The 17370-nt window shown below is 34.6% G+C and overlaps 2 protein-coding genes across 3 annotated transcripts; both read left to right on the forward strand.

The window, feature by feature from the left end:
- The first annotated feature begins 679 nt into the window (after positions 1-679).
- LOC131643866 (ATP-dependent 6-phosphofructokinase 6-like) lies at positions 680-9236 on the forward strand. 2 transcript variants are annotated; one of them, XM_058914209.1, is made up of 14 exons: positions 680-1056; positions 1172-1218; positions 1369-1408; positions 1511-1561; positions 1630-1767; positions 3042-3200; positions 3283-3336; positions 3413-3481; positions 5058-5187; positions 5380-5420; positions 5598-5822; positions 6417-6465; positions 8020-8174; positions 8882-9236. In XM_058914209.1, exons 1-14 carry the CDS (start codon positions 808-810, stop codon positions 9038-9040), a joined length of 1566 nt encoding a protein of 521 aa, XP_058770192.1. In that variant the 5' UTR covers positions 680-807; the 3' UTR covers positions 9041-9236. The 2 variants fall into 2 exon arrangements, with proteins under 2 accessions (XP_058770192.1, XP_058770191.1); XM_058914208.1 differs by having other exon boundaries at positions 682-1056; positions 1499-1561; positions 8882-9233.
- A 691-nt stretch (positions 9237-9927) lies between these two features.
- Positions 9928-10886, forward strand: LOC131643867 (ethylene-responsive transcription factor ERF106). Its single transcript, XM_058914210.1, has one exon. The coding sequence runs from the start codon at positions 10080-10082 to the stop codon at positions 10644-10646; it is 567 nt and encodes a 188-aa protein (XP_058770193.1). The 5' UTR covers positions 9928-10079; the 3' UTR covers positions 10647-10886.
- Positions 10887-17370: the final 6484 nt, after the last annotated feature.

A 17370-nucleotide genomic window follows, 5' to 3' on the forward strand; every position in this document is an offset into this window, starting at 1 on the left:
CCTCTTTGCATACCGATGATGGGCGAATGGGTGGAATCTTGCTCATGTTGCTCGTTCTGGAAGAGGGCGATGAAAGATGAAACGATGAAATTAGGTCACGAATTTGTGAAGCGGAAGAGGAAGAGAACGATGCTCGTATGAAGCTATGCTGGAGAACGATGAAATTAGGTCACGAACAAGAGGAAGAGAATTGATATGTCGTTAATTCTTTGTGTTTTATAAAAAGAGATGAAATTAGGTCACGAAATTAGGTCACGAAATTAGGTTCTGTTTTTATAAAAAGAGATTTAGCATTTTCAGAATATGTTTTGTATTTAAAATTATAAATTAAATTAATGAAATTACGTGACATATGTAATTTTAGCCAACTCAGCAATTCCCACTGCCACATATGCATTTTTGGAGAGGGGCTCTAAAATTGCCAAAAAATTAAATGTTTGGGGATCAAAATAAGGAATTTTGAAAATGGGGGATCAAAAGTTCATTAAAATGAAAATAGGGGGGTCAAAAGTGCATTTAAGCCTATTATTATTTAAAAATATTTATGTTAATATCAAAGTTTAAAATACTACACATTAGTGTAATAATTATAAATATATTTATAGTAATATAAATATTCCATTTTATTTTGTGTAAATACAATCAATTTTCTTTGAAATAAATGACCACATTCTTTCATTCGCATCATATTCATATCATATGTACGTATGATCCTCAGTTGTACAGCTGAATGAAAACACTGAATTAATTTACACTAATCTGTAATCCAATCAATATTCATCTCCCAACGTAAAGAAAAAGGAAACAATGGATCTCTCCGCTTCTTTTTCTTCTATCTCTAACAAAACCCCTCCCCGCCATCAACTATCTCTCCATCCAAACTCTCTGCAACTATTCCGATCCCACCGCCGACACTTTATCCGAATCCCACCACCACCATTTTCCCGCCAAAACAACCTCCCACGCTTACATATTCGGGTTTCCAATCATCCTCAAATTGACGGTTTTGTCCTCGAAGACGTTCCGCACCTTACCAATTTCCTTCCCGATTTGCCCGTACGTTTTCCTTTTGAATCTGTTTTTTCATTCCTTTGCTAAATAATTTCCTCTTCTCTTCTTCTAACCATATTGCTGATTTCTGATAGTTACTACATTAATTCCTATTTTGCAGTCATATCCAAACCCATTGCAAAAGCGCCAAGCTTATTCAGTTGTCAAGTAAATCTACTTCTTTGCATTTTGTTTAAAATTTGTCTCTGCTTTGAAGCTTGTTAATTGATTTCTATTTTCTTCAACTTCCCAATTTTTTTGTTTCTATAAATTATTTTATTATAAACTTTTTTTCTTTAAATTGTTTTAAACTTTCAGGAATACTTTTGTAAGCCCGGAAGATGCAGTTGCACAAACTGTGAGTGGTCTAATCTCTTCCCTTTTTCTGAATTATATTTTCTTTCCCTGATTGATTTTACGCCCTCTTTTAACAATGTTTCATGTTCAGATTGTTGTTCAGAAAGATAGTCCTAGAGGAGTTCATTTTCGCCGTGCTGGACCTCGAGAAAAGGTATAGAACACAGAAAATTCTATGTCCATTTGTAATCTTTAGAAACTGATGGTGCTTTCTAATATTAGATTTACTTCAAGCCGGAAGAAGTACGTGCTTGCATAGTGACTTGTGGAGGATTGTGCCCAGGAATTAATACGGTGATTAGGGAAATTGTATGTGGCTTGAAAAACATGTATGGTGTTGAAGATATACTTGGGATTGAGGTGAGTTTTGTCAAATTACAGTTTTCTGGCTATCTGTTAAAAATGCAATACCCTTTCCTTATTTTTGTTGATTGAAGAATTAATGTAAACTATTTGATTAAATTATAAATAGTTCTGATAAAATTTGGAAAAGTTATATAATTTGACGATTTTTGTGTTTGTTGAAAAGTTAAGACGCCATTTTGTGGTTTTTAATCTATTTTTTTAAAACAAAACATTTTTAAGGTGAAGAGAAAGAAGGATACAGAATCCTCGTGTTAAAAATTACCAAGAGAAAATAAACAAGAAAATAGGAAGGATTGCATGTAACGACCTAATGCATACTAACAACTTATAGTAGTAAAGGAGGGAAGCTACAAACCATTCACGAACTAGTTTTACAATTTGGGCCAAATGTAACTCCATCCCACAAGCTAGCTTAAGAGGTGAGGATTGCCCGAGTCTTATAAGTTTTAGAGAAGATAAAAGTATTGCTAAAGTGCATTCTAAACTAGTTTTGAAATTCTGTTTTGATTGATGAAACAGAATTAGTTACAAGGATTTATATTATGTTTCTTAACCTATACTAATCAAGAGTTATCATACACCCTTAATTACTAACTTCTAGGGAATTGAAACAGCTGTGCCAGCTCTAGAAAACAGAGAAAAAATTAGTTCAAATTACATTTAACTCTTACAATAAGTTATAACTTATAAGGACTATTTTGGCTATAGCTCGACTCAAAGTGGGATCTCATCACATCCCTTCACGCGCAAGATTGGTTATCTAGAGTGGCGTGGACTAATGTGCGTGGGTCTAATAATATTCTAGGTCAGGCCGTGATACCATTTCTTCGAATTTGAAATGAGCCTAACTACCAAAAGCTAGCTTAAGGGGTAGATTGTCCAAGTATTGTAATGACTACTTACTTTAGTTGCATCTCTAATTACTGTGGGATCTTAACAGCTATTATTACATGATTTTTGCTAGAAAATCTTTAATTTCTTAAGTTAGAAAACTAGGTTATTTTTGGAAAACACCTGTCATTCTATCATGAATATTATGATGGGCACATTGAGAAAACAATGCTGTCTTGATATAAAACATAACATATAACTTGATAACACTTTTTAGTATAAATCAATCTATCTCCAAAATGAAAATAGACTCTCTGGGTATATTGTTGTAGGGTTTTGAACATTGTAACCAATCAGTGAGCTCTGTTTCTCAGTTTCTTCTATGATCATTTTTTGAGTTCTTATTATTAACCATGTTGCTCCTGGAACTTATTCAGGAAGGATATAAAGGGTTTTATTCGAAAAATACCATGAGATTGACACCTAAAGTGGTTAATGATATCCATAAACTTGGGGGAACATTTCTTCGTACATCTCGTGGAGGACATGATACCAACAAGATAGTCGATAACATTGAGGACCGAGGAATAAATCAGGTAGTTGATTGCTAAATTTTGCAGCTTTAGGTGCTTAATAAATTATGGACAGCCAATGGGAAATTTAATCTGTGCATGTTAGGTATACATTATTGGAGGTGATGGTACCCAAAAAGGAGCTTCACTCATTTATGAGGTAATCAATTATTCTCAACAAGCCCATTATGTAGTTATATTATGGAGTAATGTGATGTGAGCATCCTCTGATGAAGGAAGTTGAAAAACGCCGTCTTCAAGTGGCTGTGGCTGGGATTCCAAAGACAATTGATAATGATATTGCTGTAAGTTTCTTAGCCGTAATCTATTCTGAACTTATGCTCACCTGGAAATTTTAATTCACTAATGACTTTCTTGTTTAATTATTATTTTTTTCATTGCATCATTAATGTGTATTTATTTTTTGTGAGGAAAAATAATGCTCATAACAAACAAATTGGGGCTGTATTTTTAACCAAGCGATTGAGTTCAAGTTGTTAATAACAGTTAAGGTTGAATCGGTCGGGAGAAACCGAGTTTGTGTCCTGGCGGAAACAATCTTTGGCCAGACTTTACTTGCCTCCCGGCTGAATCTCGTTTTACTAGGCCCCCCTTCCTGTAGAGCTGGAGGGTTAAGACCCAAAAAAATATTGTGTACTTTTTCTTAGAATTTGGGTTGGGCCTAACTCATCCCTACAAAACAGGTTTGTAGGGTGAGGATTACCCCCACTTATAAACACAACACATGCCATATCTCTAAGCAACGTGGGACCAAATCCACCCCTTCATACCCAACACAAGGAAGGTATTGAGGGCTGCAATGAAGGCAAGCCAAATGCCGCAATTAAGGCGACTAAGGGCGGATCGTAATTAAGGCGAAAATTCCAACACTTTTAGTTAGGAGTATGAATCGATAGCATATTTGATGATTTTGGTGTTGTCTTGGCAATCTAAAATTGATCTTCACATTCTCGTAGACGTTGTTTGCAAGTTGGGATGTTTTTGGAAGGGAGGACTTACTTTTTTAAATTAAGGACACTAAAAAGTGTTTTAGAAATTAATTAAGTGTGATTGATGTATTATATGATCATTTATCATGTTGTTCTTTCAATTTTTTTTACTAATAATATCAAACATATAATTTATCAAAATGTAAGCTTAGTCCTCCAAAACCTTCCCCTCCACAATCCAACTCCCAAACACGCCCTTACAGAGCAATGCTAACAATTTTTTTAGGAAGATATCAATTTGAATCTTCCCTTATTTTTTTGCTGCAAACATTGGTGGTGCAACTGCAAATGTTCTTTACAGTTTGTGCTCATAGGTGTTGTCCCAAGTCTTTGGAATCATCTAATTAACCAAACATTTCACAAACCACAACCCAAAATTCAGGGCAATGACCAGCACATAGGTACACTAGTTTTTCAAAAAAACTAATGTATTTAACTTCCGCTAAAACCTTGTTATTCTGTTTCTTCGCCTGTTTTCTATTTTTGAAGAGACGTACAAAAGATAATGAAAATACCAAAATGTTATTTTCACTATATTTATATTCCCAATGTTTTGAAAACAATAAATAGGTAAAAACATATTGATTTTTTTGTAATTGATAGTACAGAGACAGAATGTGTTTTCTGAAGGTAAACATGGTATTATTTTTGTTTCACAACATATAAGAGCATTCTGTAATATTTTTCATTTGTTTATGATTTGTTATTAGGTTAGATTGATTTGTAATATACCCTTGCCTTCTCATTCGTTTTTCAAAACTCTTGCCTGTGTATAGTATTATATTATTATAGATAGATTTATAATTATAAATTAAAATCAAACATGTACACAGCAAGAACATTCTGTGATATTTTTCATGTTTTCCTCTAGGTGATAGACAAATCTTTTGGATTTGATACTGCTGTGGAAGAAGCCCAGAGAGCCATTAACGCTGCACATGTAGAGGTTAATAGTGTTGAAAATGGAATTGGAATTGTTAAGCTAATGGGAAGATACAGTGGTAAATAGTGCTCAACAAATTCTCCTTGTGTTTTTAAAAAAAAAAAAAAAATTCTATTTTGTCCAAATATTTTTCTCTCCATTGAAATGACATAGAGGGAGAGGCCTATATGATGAATGAAATATTGGTGTTAGATTTTTAAGCATCCTATTTCTCTTTTCAGAAAAATGCTTTACAAGCTTCCATCTGCAGGTTTCATTGCCATGTATGCAACTTTGGCAAGTCGAGATGTGGTAAGGGTTCAACCAGTTGCAGAATTTATTAGTTCTTTCATATATCTTGCAGTTTCTCTTTTTTTTAGTAATCATGTATTTTATTTTTTTCGGCACATGACTCCCGTCGGAACTCTTTTTTTATTGATTTTCTCAAATGAGAAAAGGACTACCTACTAATAGCAAGACTTATAACAGGATTGCTGTTTGATTCCAGAGTCTTCATTCTATTTGGAAGGAAGAGGTGGGCTTTTTGAGCTTATTGAACAGAGGTTAAAAGAAAATGGACATTTAGTTATTGTGGTAGCAGAAGGAGCTGGTCAGGAATTAGTTGCTGCAGAAGTGCATACAGTAGGTGAGAAGGATGCGTCAGGGAACAAGCTACTTCGTGATGTTGGTCCGTGGTTATCCAATAAGATCAAGGCATGACACATCTTTCCTTCTTTTCTCTACACTTGTTAAAAATATGAATTATTTGGAATTTTGTGCATCATAGAAAGCTTTTAATTTATCATATCTTTTTAGAACCACATTTATGCCAATATCATTTAACTTACTAAAAGATTCGTTCTATAATGTTAAATATCAATTACGTTCTTGTGAAGTTTTCTTGCTAAGTTCATTTCAGTTGTTTTTTTGTTGTATTTTTTTTTTTATCATAGAACTTGTGTGAGATTGCTTTGAGATTGGAAGTTTATTCCTGTGGACTAACATTTATTTCAACCCGTATTCTTAGTCTATAGTTCAGTTTTCTGATTTGTTCTTTCTCATAGTACCAAAGAAAGTGAAATGACAATCAATAACTATACTTTTAAATAGAAGAATGGGAGCGTGTATGTAAGCAGCATAGACTTTGGACTTGCTCTTAACTGAGCGCTGTTTGTACAAACAAATGCAACAGTCTTCTCGTTTTGATGAGCTTTACTTTTCATTTCTCCACTAGTTCTAACTAAACATGTTTTTTGTCATGTTTTAAGCTATTCATTTTGTTCTTAATATACAACCAACTTGTTACAGGATCATTTCACAAAGATTCCTAAAATGACGGTAAATATGAAATATATAGGTATGTTCGTGAGTTTCTTCAGTCCTTTTGTATTTATTTTAATTATGTTAGATTACCTAAGTGAGTGTTGCCTTCAACTTACAATAATTTTATCTTTGATAAAAAGTTCCATGAAAATGTATTATCCAATTAAAAACCTAATTATAGTTAATTTAACATGTTACTCAATTAGATGGAAGGGAAATATAAAATTTGTTTCTAATTGATTAATGGAAAAAGAGGTGTAGAAATTTATGTTCTGAAAAAATGGGACAATGGAAACGGTCTCCTTGAGGATTTTATGCTTTAGGAGTCTTGACTCTTGAGGCAAGACAATCTCTCACACAGAGATCCTTGAAGAGGCGGAGAAAGTTGGAGACCCCGGAGGATGGGGGTGCTGAACCTGAGCAGGAGGAAGGTAGAAAGAAACCATAGCCGGGCGCAGTGAGAGAGGTGGCACGACCATAAATTTGAAAAGTTAAAGTACTTCAACAACAACGACAACAATAATAATAATAATAATAATAATAATAATAATAATAATAATAATATTAATAATAATAATAATAATAATAATAATAATAATAATAATAAAAAATTGCATAAATAGTTATGGTTCGTGATGGTCCAGCTGCAACACATGTTCACCCTAGATTCTGCCATATAATCAGATACTATGTAAAATTTTGAAATCAATTAGAGCAGTCATTCTCTTCTATATAAAATCAACAAATGTTGAGGGTAGCATGTAGGGGTGGGAATAGGCCAGGCCGGCCGGGGCCTATAGCCTAGCCTACTTAAGGCCAGACCAGGCTAGGTCTATTTGATAAAAAGGCCAGGCTTGGGCTTTTTTAAAAGCCTATTTAATAAAATAGGCCAGGCCTAGGCTATAAAAAAAGCCTATAAAGCCTTGTAGGCCGGCCTATATTTTCATATATATTTAAATTAGTCTAAATAGGTTGGCCTATATATGCATATATATTAAAAAAAGTGTTAAATAGATTGGTCTATATATGCATATATATTAAAAACATGCTAAATAGGTCGGTCTAAATGTTCATATATATGCGACCTATAAGCCTTCTTAAATAATATGAATTAATTGAAAACATTTATAAGAAAGAGGCTTTTAAATAGGCTTCTAGGGCAGGCCAGACTTTTAAAAAGGCCAGACCAGGCTGAAAAAACGAGCCTATAGAAGGCCATAGGCCAGGCTCAGGCCTTGTAAGTTTATCGTAGGTCAGGCCCAAGCCTTATAAAGCCTAGCCTAGCCTATTCCCACCCCTAGCAGCATGTTACCAATGTTAAATTTCTACTTGAGGCAATGTAAGTTTCAAATTATTGTCTTTTAAAACTAATTCCAAGAAACGAAACACAAAAATAATTAAGTCTGAAGTAAAATTATTATGCATTTTATAATTTATTTTCATCCAATCTGACTTTTTGATTTGATTAATTACTTAAAACTTAATATGGGCACATTTTTCAAGTAATTCTGTTAAAATCGTTCCACTTTTCTTCTCTATTGAAATATTGAAATTTATTATGAAACTTTTGTTTGTGTTTCTTTCATAGATCCTACATATATGATTCGAGCTATTCCGAGTAATGCCTCAGACAACGTTTACTGCACTCTTCTTGCTCATGGTGCTGTTCATGGAGCTATGGCAGGATATTCTGGCTTCACAGTCGGGCCTGTGAACAGTAGACATGCTTATCTCCCAATTGCTGTAAGTGGTATTACTTTTGCGGATAAAATTAACTCATGTTTATATATTTAAGTATATTACTTTTGTGGATAAAATTTAACCTCAGTTTGTTTTCGTACAAATTATTTTCTAAACAAGTGTTAATATTCTGTTAACCACATTTACATTTTCCAACTAAAATATCTTCTCTTGGTGCTTTCTTCTGTACTATACTGATTAGGCTGCTGGTTATTAGTTTCTACGTAGTATAAGACTATAATCCAATGGAAAAGCTTCCTAGAACAACAAGAGTTGTGGCGAGGATATGAAACCGCTATTGAATTAAGGAATTTAATGAATTGCATGGTATCCTGATCTGCAATCATGCACATCATCTAAAAAATAAACTATATTCCAAATGCATAAGCATTATTGGGATAAGGCATACAAGTATTTTGGATTCTTTTTTCCTCATTTTGTGAGTGAATCTTTCCTACCTATCAGGATGCTTCTCTAACAAACAACCTTCTTTTATGGATTTATTTGATTTGACAGTCTTTACCTAAGCAAAATATATTTTTTTCCTTTTTACTTTTTCGCATGCATTAAGGAAAATATAGATGAATCTTGTTATAACTGTGTAACTATCTACAGTAGAAAAAGTCATTGCATTTCTCATTATGTTTTGGATGGTTTGTCTCCATTACATTTTGTAGTATACCAGCTGATCATAGAACATCTTGTTGCAGCGTGTGACAGAGAAACCAAATACAGTTGAGGTGAAAGGTAGGATGTGGGCTAGACTTCTTGAGTCAACAAATCAACCAAGTTTTGTTACGCCTGACCAACAAAGAGTTGACAAAGAGAGTATCAAAGATACAAAGAAGATCAATATTACATCTATCTAATGTTGGTTTAATAATATGTATTAGCTGATGCTGCAAATTTATTAGCCTTTTGTGTTGATCATATTCTGACTCACCCTTCATGTTCTTTTTTAATTTTTAGTTGGGAAACTTAGAATATGGTAGATTTATATAAGGGCATTATGTGTTCAACTATTCCTGTAAACTTTCGGATTTTTTTGTAGCTTAAATTAAATATACAATAATGTCACAAAATATATAATTTATGGAAACAAATAACTTGTCCCTGTATTTTCCAATATTTTGGAGGAGGAAACCACTTTTCCGTTTTCTCCTTTGCTGGTTTTGGCTAAACTACTTGGCAAGAGTATGAATTATACACCTAGATGTTGCCTTGATGTGATCTGTTTAGTATATCACAATAAGTGTCATTAAATGTATAGGTACAACTTGAAGATGAGGGTCCCAACTCCCAAACGTACCAATTCTTAAAACAGCAACCTTTTCTAACTTATGCATATTCATCAGCTGGATACAACCAAAAACAACTTTTTGATACCCCTCTTTGTATGCAACAAAAATCATCATTTGACTTCTATTGCTAAATGCCAAGGATCAAGTTGAGTGTCTAACTAACGACTGTGTTACTTCAATACGGGACATCCCAATATGTAACCATGTAATTGGGATAAGTTAAGGGCTGTCTTTGAGAGCAGTGAGTTATCGCATATGCCTTAAAATTTGTTACGGTTGAACCGTGGCTATATAGATTCTCATAAAATATTTGTCACATTTAAATCGTAGTTCAATAAAATCTTAATTTTTTTTGTCACGGTTAAACTGCAATTAATCTCCACAGAAATTCCAAAAATCTTGAGAAGAATTTCAATAAGATACTATGTCTTAGAGTGTAAGTCGTGTAAGGAACTATAAGGGTCCACCTCATCAACTAGATTAGTGTATCAACAAAGACATCAATTCTCATGTATCCCTTTATAAGAGAATTTGATTGAGACCCTTTTGCAGTAACAGGTTTATACATATATATCATGCTTTAATTTTAAATCCTGAATTCTTAAAAATGGCAGCATCACAAGAAACTTCAAGTTTGAAACTATTGAGGCAACATCTCTTAGAGGATATATCAGACTCTTTTCCCACCAATCTCAGTTCTGGAAAACTTGAACACACATCATCAGAAATTGACAAGGATTCATATTTTTCAGAACAAAACAGTTTCCTTGAAATTCTTGGTTTTGAAGCTGATACAAAAGTTACTGACTTCACTTCTCATAATAAGGCACAAAACTCAAAAGCAGAAAGTCCCTTTGATGAAACACAGAAGAGGACAGAATCAACGATGTTGGAGAAGAAAGAACAGAGATGTTACAGAGGAGTGAGGAGAAGGCCATGGGGAAAATTTGCTGCAGAGATTCGTGACCCGACAAGAAAAGGAAGCAGGGTTTGGTTAGGAACATTTGACAGTGAGATAGATGCTGCTAAGGCTTATGATTGTGCAGCTTTCAGAATGAGGGGTCAGAAAGCTATATTGAATTTTCCTTTGGAGGCAGGTGAAACTAATCCAAAGCCTAACAGTGGCAGGAAAAGGAGAACACATCACAGAGATTCTGCAACAAGTTCAAGTTAAGATATGTTAAGTATTGCAGATATTAGATTTTTATATTGAATCTAGTTTCTCTTAATAAAATCGATTTGTAAATTTAGTAGTGTCACTTATATAGATGTTTTGAAATCACTATCTCTTTTTAATATGGAATTTGCATTTTCTTAGAGATTTTAGCGGAAATCTCATGGAGAATTCTTGGAAAATGGAGTAGCCAAGTTATATCTTATCCTTTATCTCTTATATTTTCAGTTTTTTATTTTCTTTCCTATGTGTTTCTATCTTCTTTCTATTCTTCCATTGCAATTTCAATGTTTGTTTATTTATTCTAACATAAAGTTTTCAAAATCAAGAGTTTTTATAAATCACTTTTGAATTTCAAATATTTAAATTCACCCCTCTTATGTCTGGAGTCATTTGGTCAATAATTCTTACATAAGTGTAGTATCAACTGAGAGAAGAAGCACACCTGAAACTGAATCATAAAGTGTAATACAATATTTTTTGAGAAATGTATTACACAATTGCAATATCGATTGAGATAAACACATTTGCATTTGTGTTATGAGTCTAGTGCAATATCATAGAGAGAAGCAAGACCCTTTGTAGAGTAGAATTTTCCTATAGGATTTTAAGAAATTTAGAGTATATGAGTGTTCATTATAGTGAGAAAGCTTTCCTAAAGGAGTTTAAGAAGTTTAGAGTAAATGAGTGTTCCTTATAGTAAGGAACTTCTTCTTTTTGAATGGTTGGGAACCTGACATAAGGGAGGAAAGATCCTTCATTGCCTTCGAGTTGGTCACAAGGTGAGAAAAGGCAAGGATGCCTACACACATTCTAACACACAAGTTAGTGATCATTAGAGATGAGAAATATATTTAGTGAAATTCTATTTCTAAAGGGATAAATGTTGGACACGATGTTGGAACAACTGTTACGACAAGTTAAATCAATATGACAACAATGAATAAAGTCTTAGCTTGTACAAGATGATGAAGCAGAGAAGGAATAAAGAGAACATAAAAGATTAGTAACTCATTTCTGTGCAAACAACACCTACATCTAGCGGGAATTCTATCCAAGAAAGAAAATTCACTGCTTTGAATTAGTACAATTAGTCTTCTATGAACACCAACCCCACGATATTCAATGCCTCTTCCAAATCCTAGTGACTTTATATTTAGGACTCCTTATAAAATATTTCACTTCCAATAGTCAGAAGAACAAATGGACTTACTCTGAATTCTTCCAATTCAATATCACTTTTCTAATACTACCCCTGAAGTTTCGTTCTAGTCTCCTCATAAATATGAGAACTCCTCCCATCTTCTCTCAATCACTAACCTCTAGTGATTGTCTTCAATAACAAATCTATTGAATGTTGAATTTACAACTCAACTAAGACAAACCAACAACTATGCCAAGTTACTGAAACATAGAGTGGTGTACACAAAGATTTTACCCTAACTCTTATGATGACATTAGTGTGGAATACAAGAAACACTTTGTTCTCAAGCTTATAGACTTAGTATCTTGAAAAAAAGTTTTACAACTCAACTATAAAATTAAACTCCATGCCTTAAGATATGAACGGAGGCGTTAGAGTGGTGCACAAAGATAATCTAAACGAAGATTCTAAAGATAAATCTTAACACTAGGAATCTTCACAACTAACAGTCTGACACATACATGAGGTTGAGTCTCCTTATATAGCATTATCTTATGGACTTTTCTCCTTTGGATATCATATTTGATTTAGTCTAGAAAGTAGTTGATTCTGTTGGATATGATCTTCTCCTTAATTGTCTCCAACAATAAGATATGATTTATTATATTTCAAATTTAAGTTTAAATCTAATTTGAACATTGAACAAATCAAACAAGCATTGCTAAAATAATTGCAATAAATCTTATTAAATACCAATAAAAAGTTGTGCATTAAACAACATCCATATGGCCTGCTGTCAAGGCCAAATGTTGCACTGCACACATGTTGAAGCATCATGTTCAACATATTGCACCATAACATCCAAATTAACTCTTTAGCATGAATATGTAGATCTTATTTCTAGAGTAAATCCTGGATAGAATAACCCAGAACCACAACTGCAATAACATATGTCTGTTGTAAGAGACCAAATACTACAACACACATGTTAGAACATCGGGTTCCACATGTTACATCAAATTATCCAAGTTAACTATCTTCATATCCATCTTCTTTATTGAGTAGTTCTTGGACCAAATCTTCCTTCAAGGTGCATCCAACCTAATCTTCTTTGACTGAATCTCATCCAACCTAATCTTCTTTGACTGAATCTCATCCAACACAAACTTCTTCTCGTAAACAGGTTTATGTATCTTTTGAAGAAGTCAACACTTTTTTACCCTTGATTTTAGTAAACAAGCGTTAATCCTCCAAATTTAGATACTTCGGTTACTTGCAGGATCGACTAGATTGATCCTAAGACATATGTGTTCGGTATTTATGTATTTAGGTTTTCTAGGCGCTAAATGTAAAGACAATCTTAAAGGAAAAAAGATAAATGACTGTAAAAGGTTCACTTTTAAAAATAAAGGGAGAAGAAAGATAAATTGGCAAGAAATGTAAAGGTTTTATATAAGAAAGGTAAAGGAAATGTAGAAATTTTTTGAATGTAAATAAATGCTTTATAATTGAAAATAAGGGTGTTTGAAACTTACATTTCTCAGAGAGACTCGTTTTTCAATACGCTAGATACTTTGAGTATTTGTACAAAGTTGAACACATAAAAATCTATTTACTAAGATTCCTATATATACTAATTCGACTACAATGGTCTTCTACTCCAAAGATGACACATTTCCGTCTGCATGTGCTTCGTCTCTTGCAAGCTTCCACGCGTCCTTCTCAAGGGATAGATAAGGCCAAAAATTCCGCCATTGGCCTATTTCGAAATTCTATTCTTCGAACTTTCAAGTCTAAATGGCTTAAAATATTTCTAAGTCCTAAATAGAACAATCAAACTATCAGTGTGACTAACTTCTTGCCAAGCATTTTGTCAAAGTATCTTCAGCCCTTTGTCGAAGTCAACTTTCTTCGTAAGATTAAACCCTTTGTCTCATGAATACCTTTCTTTTTAATGAGCATCGAATTTGCAGCTAACAAATTTCCCCTCAAAAATGTCTTTTTCGATTTAATTGGAGAAGTGAACATTTTTTGGCAATCTTCGACGTGACAGTTCAATCACACTATGACGTCATTGGTCATCATGACCACTTTTTCAAAATGTCTCATTGAGACATGCACCTCTTCAGTCATCATCATTAACCCTATTTTTTTAGGAGAAATGGTGGCAATCAGACGGGCAACCGTTTTTCCAACCTCTCGGAGGCATACACGTGCCCTACTAAATTTTTTATAATTTTTTCAAAATATAAAACGGGAACGACATTCTTCCCTCTATATAAAGCTTCCTCTTCACTCTTTTCCAACTTTTCCACACTTTGAGCTTCATCATCCTCTACTTCTTCTGCGATTTCTTTACCCAAAATCAAAACTTTAACAGATTTTCACTTCCACTCTCATACTATTCCACCAATGGCGCCTTCAAAGAGAAGCTGGAAAACAACTAGAGGATCCTATGGCACCCGTAACTCAAAATGTAGGTCCAATGCTGGTAGGTAATCAGGAGTTTGTTCCTTGGTTGAAGATAAAATCTGAATATACAAATATCAAGTACTTGTTCCTAACCATATCTAGTGAGACTCATGCATACATGGGTCCTTTACCTGGTCCTGATTTTGATGTAGAGACACTTAAGGCATTTTTCCTTGTGTACCACCAACCAAAACCTATAATATATAGAGTAAAAGTTGCTGCTAGGGATATTGCTAAGTTAGACACTAATGTCCCAACAACGAGTGATCAGGCGAAGTCTTCGACTGACGCCATGAATCAGGAAAAGCCCTTTAACCTAGATTATATGAGTAATTACCTCAGAGTGTTTCGCTCTTGTCCTCTGGCGAAAGACCCTAAGCAATACCGCGCTTGACTCAACATAGTTGAGAAAAAGAAAGCTCAATTCTGAAAAGAAATGGGCTTTTATGATGCAATCTTGTTGTCGAAAGTAGGAACAACCTACTGCCAAAATATGATAGTAGCTTCAATGTACTTCTGGGATAGTTCCCATAATACCTTTCATTTCCCATGTGGAATGTTAACGCCTACCATTTTCGACATCGCTACCATTGCTGGACTTCGTTTGATTGGAGAGGCCTTTGATCCCAACGAGATGAATGAATACTCCATCAATTTCGAGGCCTCCAAGGCAACTTTTACCCATTACATCTCCGATCATCATGACACCTCGATCGACGACCTTTTTTGACAAAGAGCACATTGCCCTCCTAGTGGTTTGGATGTCCAAGTGTATCTTTTACTCCAAGTCCCTTCAAGTGGCGAAGAGGTTTTTGACCTTGGCGAACCAGCTCCGTGGAGGTCGTAAGATAAACCTGAGTCAATTAACTTTAAGGTCACTTTATGAGTCCTTGGGAGAATCTATCAAACTTTTGAAGGGTTTCCAACTAGGAAAAACCATTCTTTCTGCTGGTCCTTTTTGGTTGTTTTAATTGTGGCTAAATGCCACTTTTGAACCTTCACTACCCACCAAGAATATTATTAATGAGGAGAATGGAACCATCAAGAACAGGGTCATCAAGGGGACACATTTGGTTCTTCTGACCTAAATTGACGAAGGACCTACTCTGAAGGAGTCTTTTACCAGCTACGTGATGTTGTATGCGAAGTGCTACAACTTTACACATTCAATGGCTCCTTTTTCCCACAAAACCCACAACCCTGAATAGTTTACTAGAGACTTGCCTGCTTCTTCGACCGATCAAGAAGCCGCAATAGTGGCCATCTGGGAAGCATTTCTTACTACAACGATAATAGCAACCAGATTGAGGCCTTCGAAGAGTCACATCACTTTGATCAGTTACCAACCAAACCTTGTATTTCGACAGTTTGGCCTGATCCAATCTATTCCAAAACCCCTCTATGAAAATAAGGGTGCCATCTGTCTATACAACATGATTTTTAGTGAAGAAGAATGTGATACGCATTTATCTCGATATGCGAATGTTGACATTCTCACCCCTTTCTCATTTCAACCCTTATTTTACTGCACCCAAGCATTTGATACTTAGTGGCGAACTTATTACAACAAGGATATGTTCGACGTTGATGCTTTTGCCCAACATCTGACAATTTCTTTTGCTTCAATACATGAATGCTTCAAGAAAGGTAGATCCATTTACATCAAAGAAATCCAAGCATTCCAGAAATACTTCGAAACTATCTATAAACCTGATGACCTTAGTCGAACCATCTGCGAGGCTGCACATACTTTGAAAGAGAAAATTTTGAAGAAACTCCTTAATTTAAAAATCCCTTCGTACGTTAAGTACGAAGACAAGTATGAGCTTTCTTTAAAATTTTAGACTCCCAGGTTTCCACGTTTGCCAAGTGGTGATTTAGATTTAGCACTCCGACCTCCTTTCCCAGACTCGTTCGGTTGTGGAATGTGGATCCCAACTAAGCATACTCGGGATAGTTCCAAATGTCACCTTCATGTCGGTATAGAACATGTTCACGTTCTTTCTCCAATACTTAAAGGTGTGGAATTGGAGGACCTTCTCGACTTCATCTTCCAAAATTTTCTTTTTTATATATGTTTATTTATTTGACTGTGTGGTTCATTTGTTTCTCTTTTTATCCGTTGTAAAAAACAACAGATCAAGGAAAAAGCTGCTGTTGTGGCGAAGAGGGCTGCTTCCTCGAAGGGTGACGACGAAGAGAGTACTCATCTAAAACCGACAGCAAAGGTATTTATTTTAAACTTTTCGTTTACATGCATGGTTTTCAATTGTACTAAATACCTTCGTCATTTTCAGACTTGTCGAAAGCATCCTCCATCTCAGGCGAAGAGGAGCAAAAAGTTGTAGATGAACATATGTCCAGTGCCCATGAAGGGCCTGGAGCCGAAGGAGAGTCCAAAGAGGACAATCCTCAATTAGATGGTTCTAAGATACTCAATCTTTTGAGATCGTTAAGGATTTTAGGGCTCCTTTGACCACCATAAATACTCATCTAATTGTAGAACAATTAGATAATTTTAAAGGGTTAAACCTGCTGAGTATTTGAAGGCCGTGATGAGTGCAAAGACAAGTTCGACTTCTAATTCTTCAACTAATTCTGGTGGTCATCTCTTTGTTGAACCTATTGACCAAATTCTCCACAAGATCAAAGAAGCAGTTTTCGATGTTGATTTGTTTCAACTGTTAGAGAGCAACGCTAGTTCTTGCCATGACATAAAAGAGTAGTTGAATAAAATAGACGTTTTAAATATTTTTCCTGAGGTAGCAGACGTTATTTTTTAACCTGGGTTCCTCCTTGATCAAATTTCTGCTAATCTTTTGCACAAGCATGATGTCGTACATTTTTAAATAATAATATAATTGACATTATATAAATATATGTAGTACGAGTATGAAGCGGGATGGGTAATAAGGTATCTGTGCCCGCATCAATACCCACTTGTTTTAATGGATAATTGCCCCTACCCATTTTGCAGATTTTTATCCTACCCATTATGAGTTTTTTTTTTTGCGGGTACCCATTGTTTATGGGCCAAATTTCCATCCCTACCAATTAGGTACCTGTGTTACTTCTAATATTAATGGTGATACTGGCATTTTACAACAA

This window comes from Vicia villosa, linkage group LG1, assembly GCF_029867415.1.
Source record: "Vicia villosa cultivar HV-30 ecotype Madison, WI linkage group LG1, Vvil1.0, whole genome shotgun sequence".
Lineage (NCBI taxonomy): Eukaryota > Viridiplantae > Streptophyta > Magnoliopsida > Fabales > Fabaceae > Vicia > Vicia villosa.

What these genes read in the sequence shown, in the direction of transcription:
- LOC131643866 (XM_058914208.1), top strand. Translation starts at nt 808, where the DNA reads ATGGATCTCTCCGCTTCTTTTTCTTCTATCTCTAACAAAACCCCTCCC. An exon ending in AAGATATACTTGGGATTGAG is followed by an intron (nt 1,768 to 3,041) that starts GTGAGTTTTGTC and finishes GAACTTATTCAG; the next exon opens with GAAGGATATAAAGGGTTTTA. An exon ending in CTTTGGCAAGTCGAGATGTG is followed by an intron (nt 5,421 to 5,597) that starts GTAAGGGTTCAA and finishes GACTTATAACAG; the next exon opens with GATTGCTGTTTGATTCCAGA.
- LOC131643867 (XM_058914210.1), top strand. Translation starts at nt 10,080, where the DNA reads ATGGCAGCATCACAAGAAACTTCAAGTTTGAAACTATTGAGGCAACAT.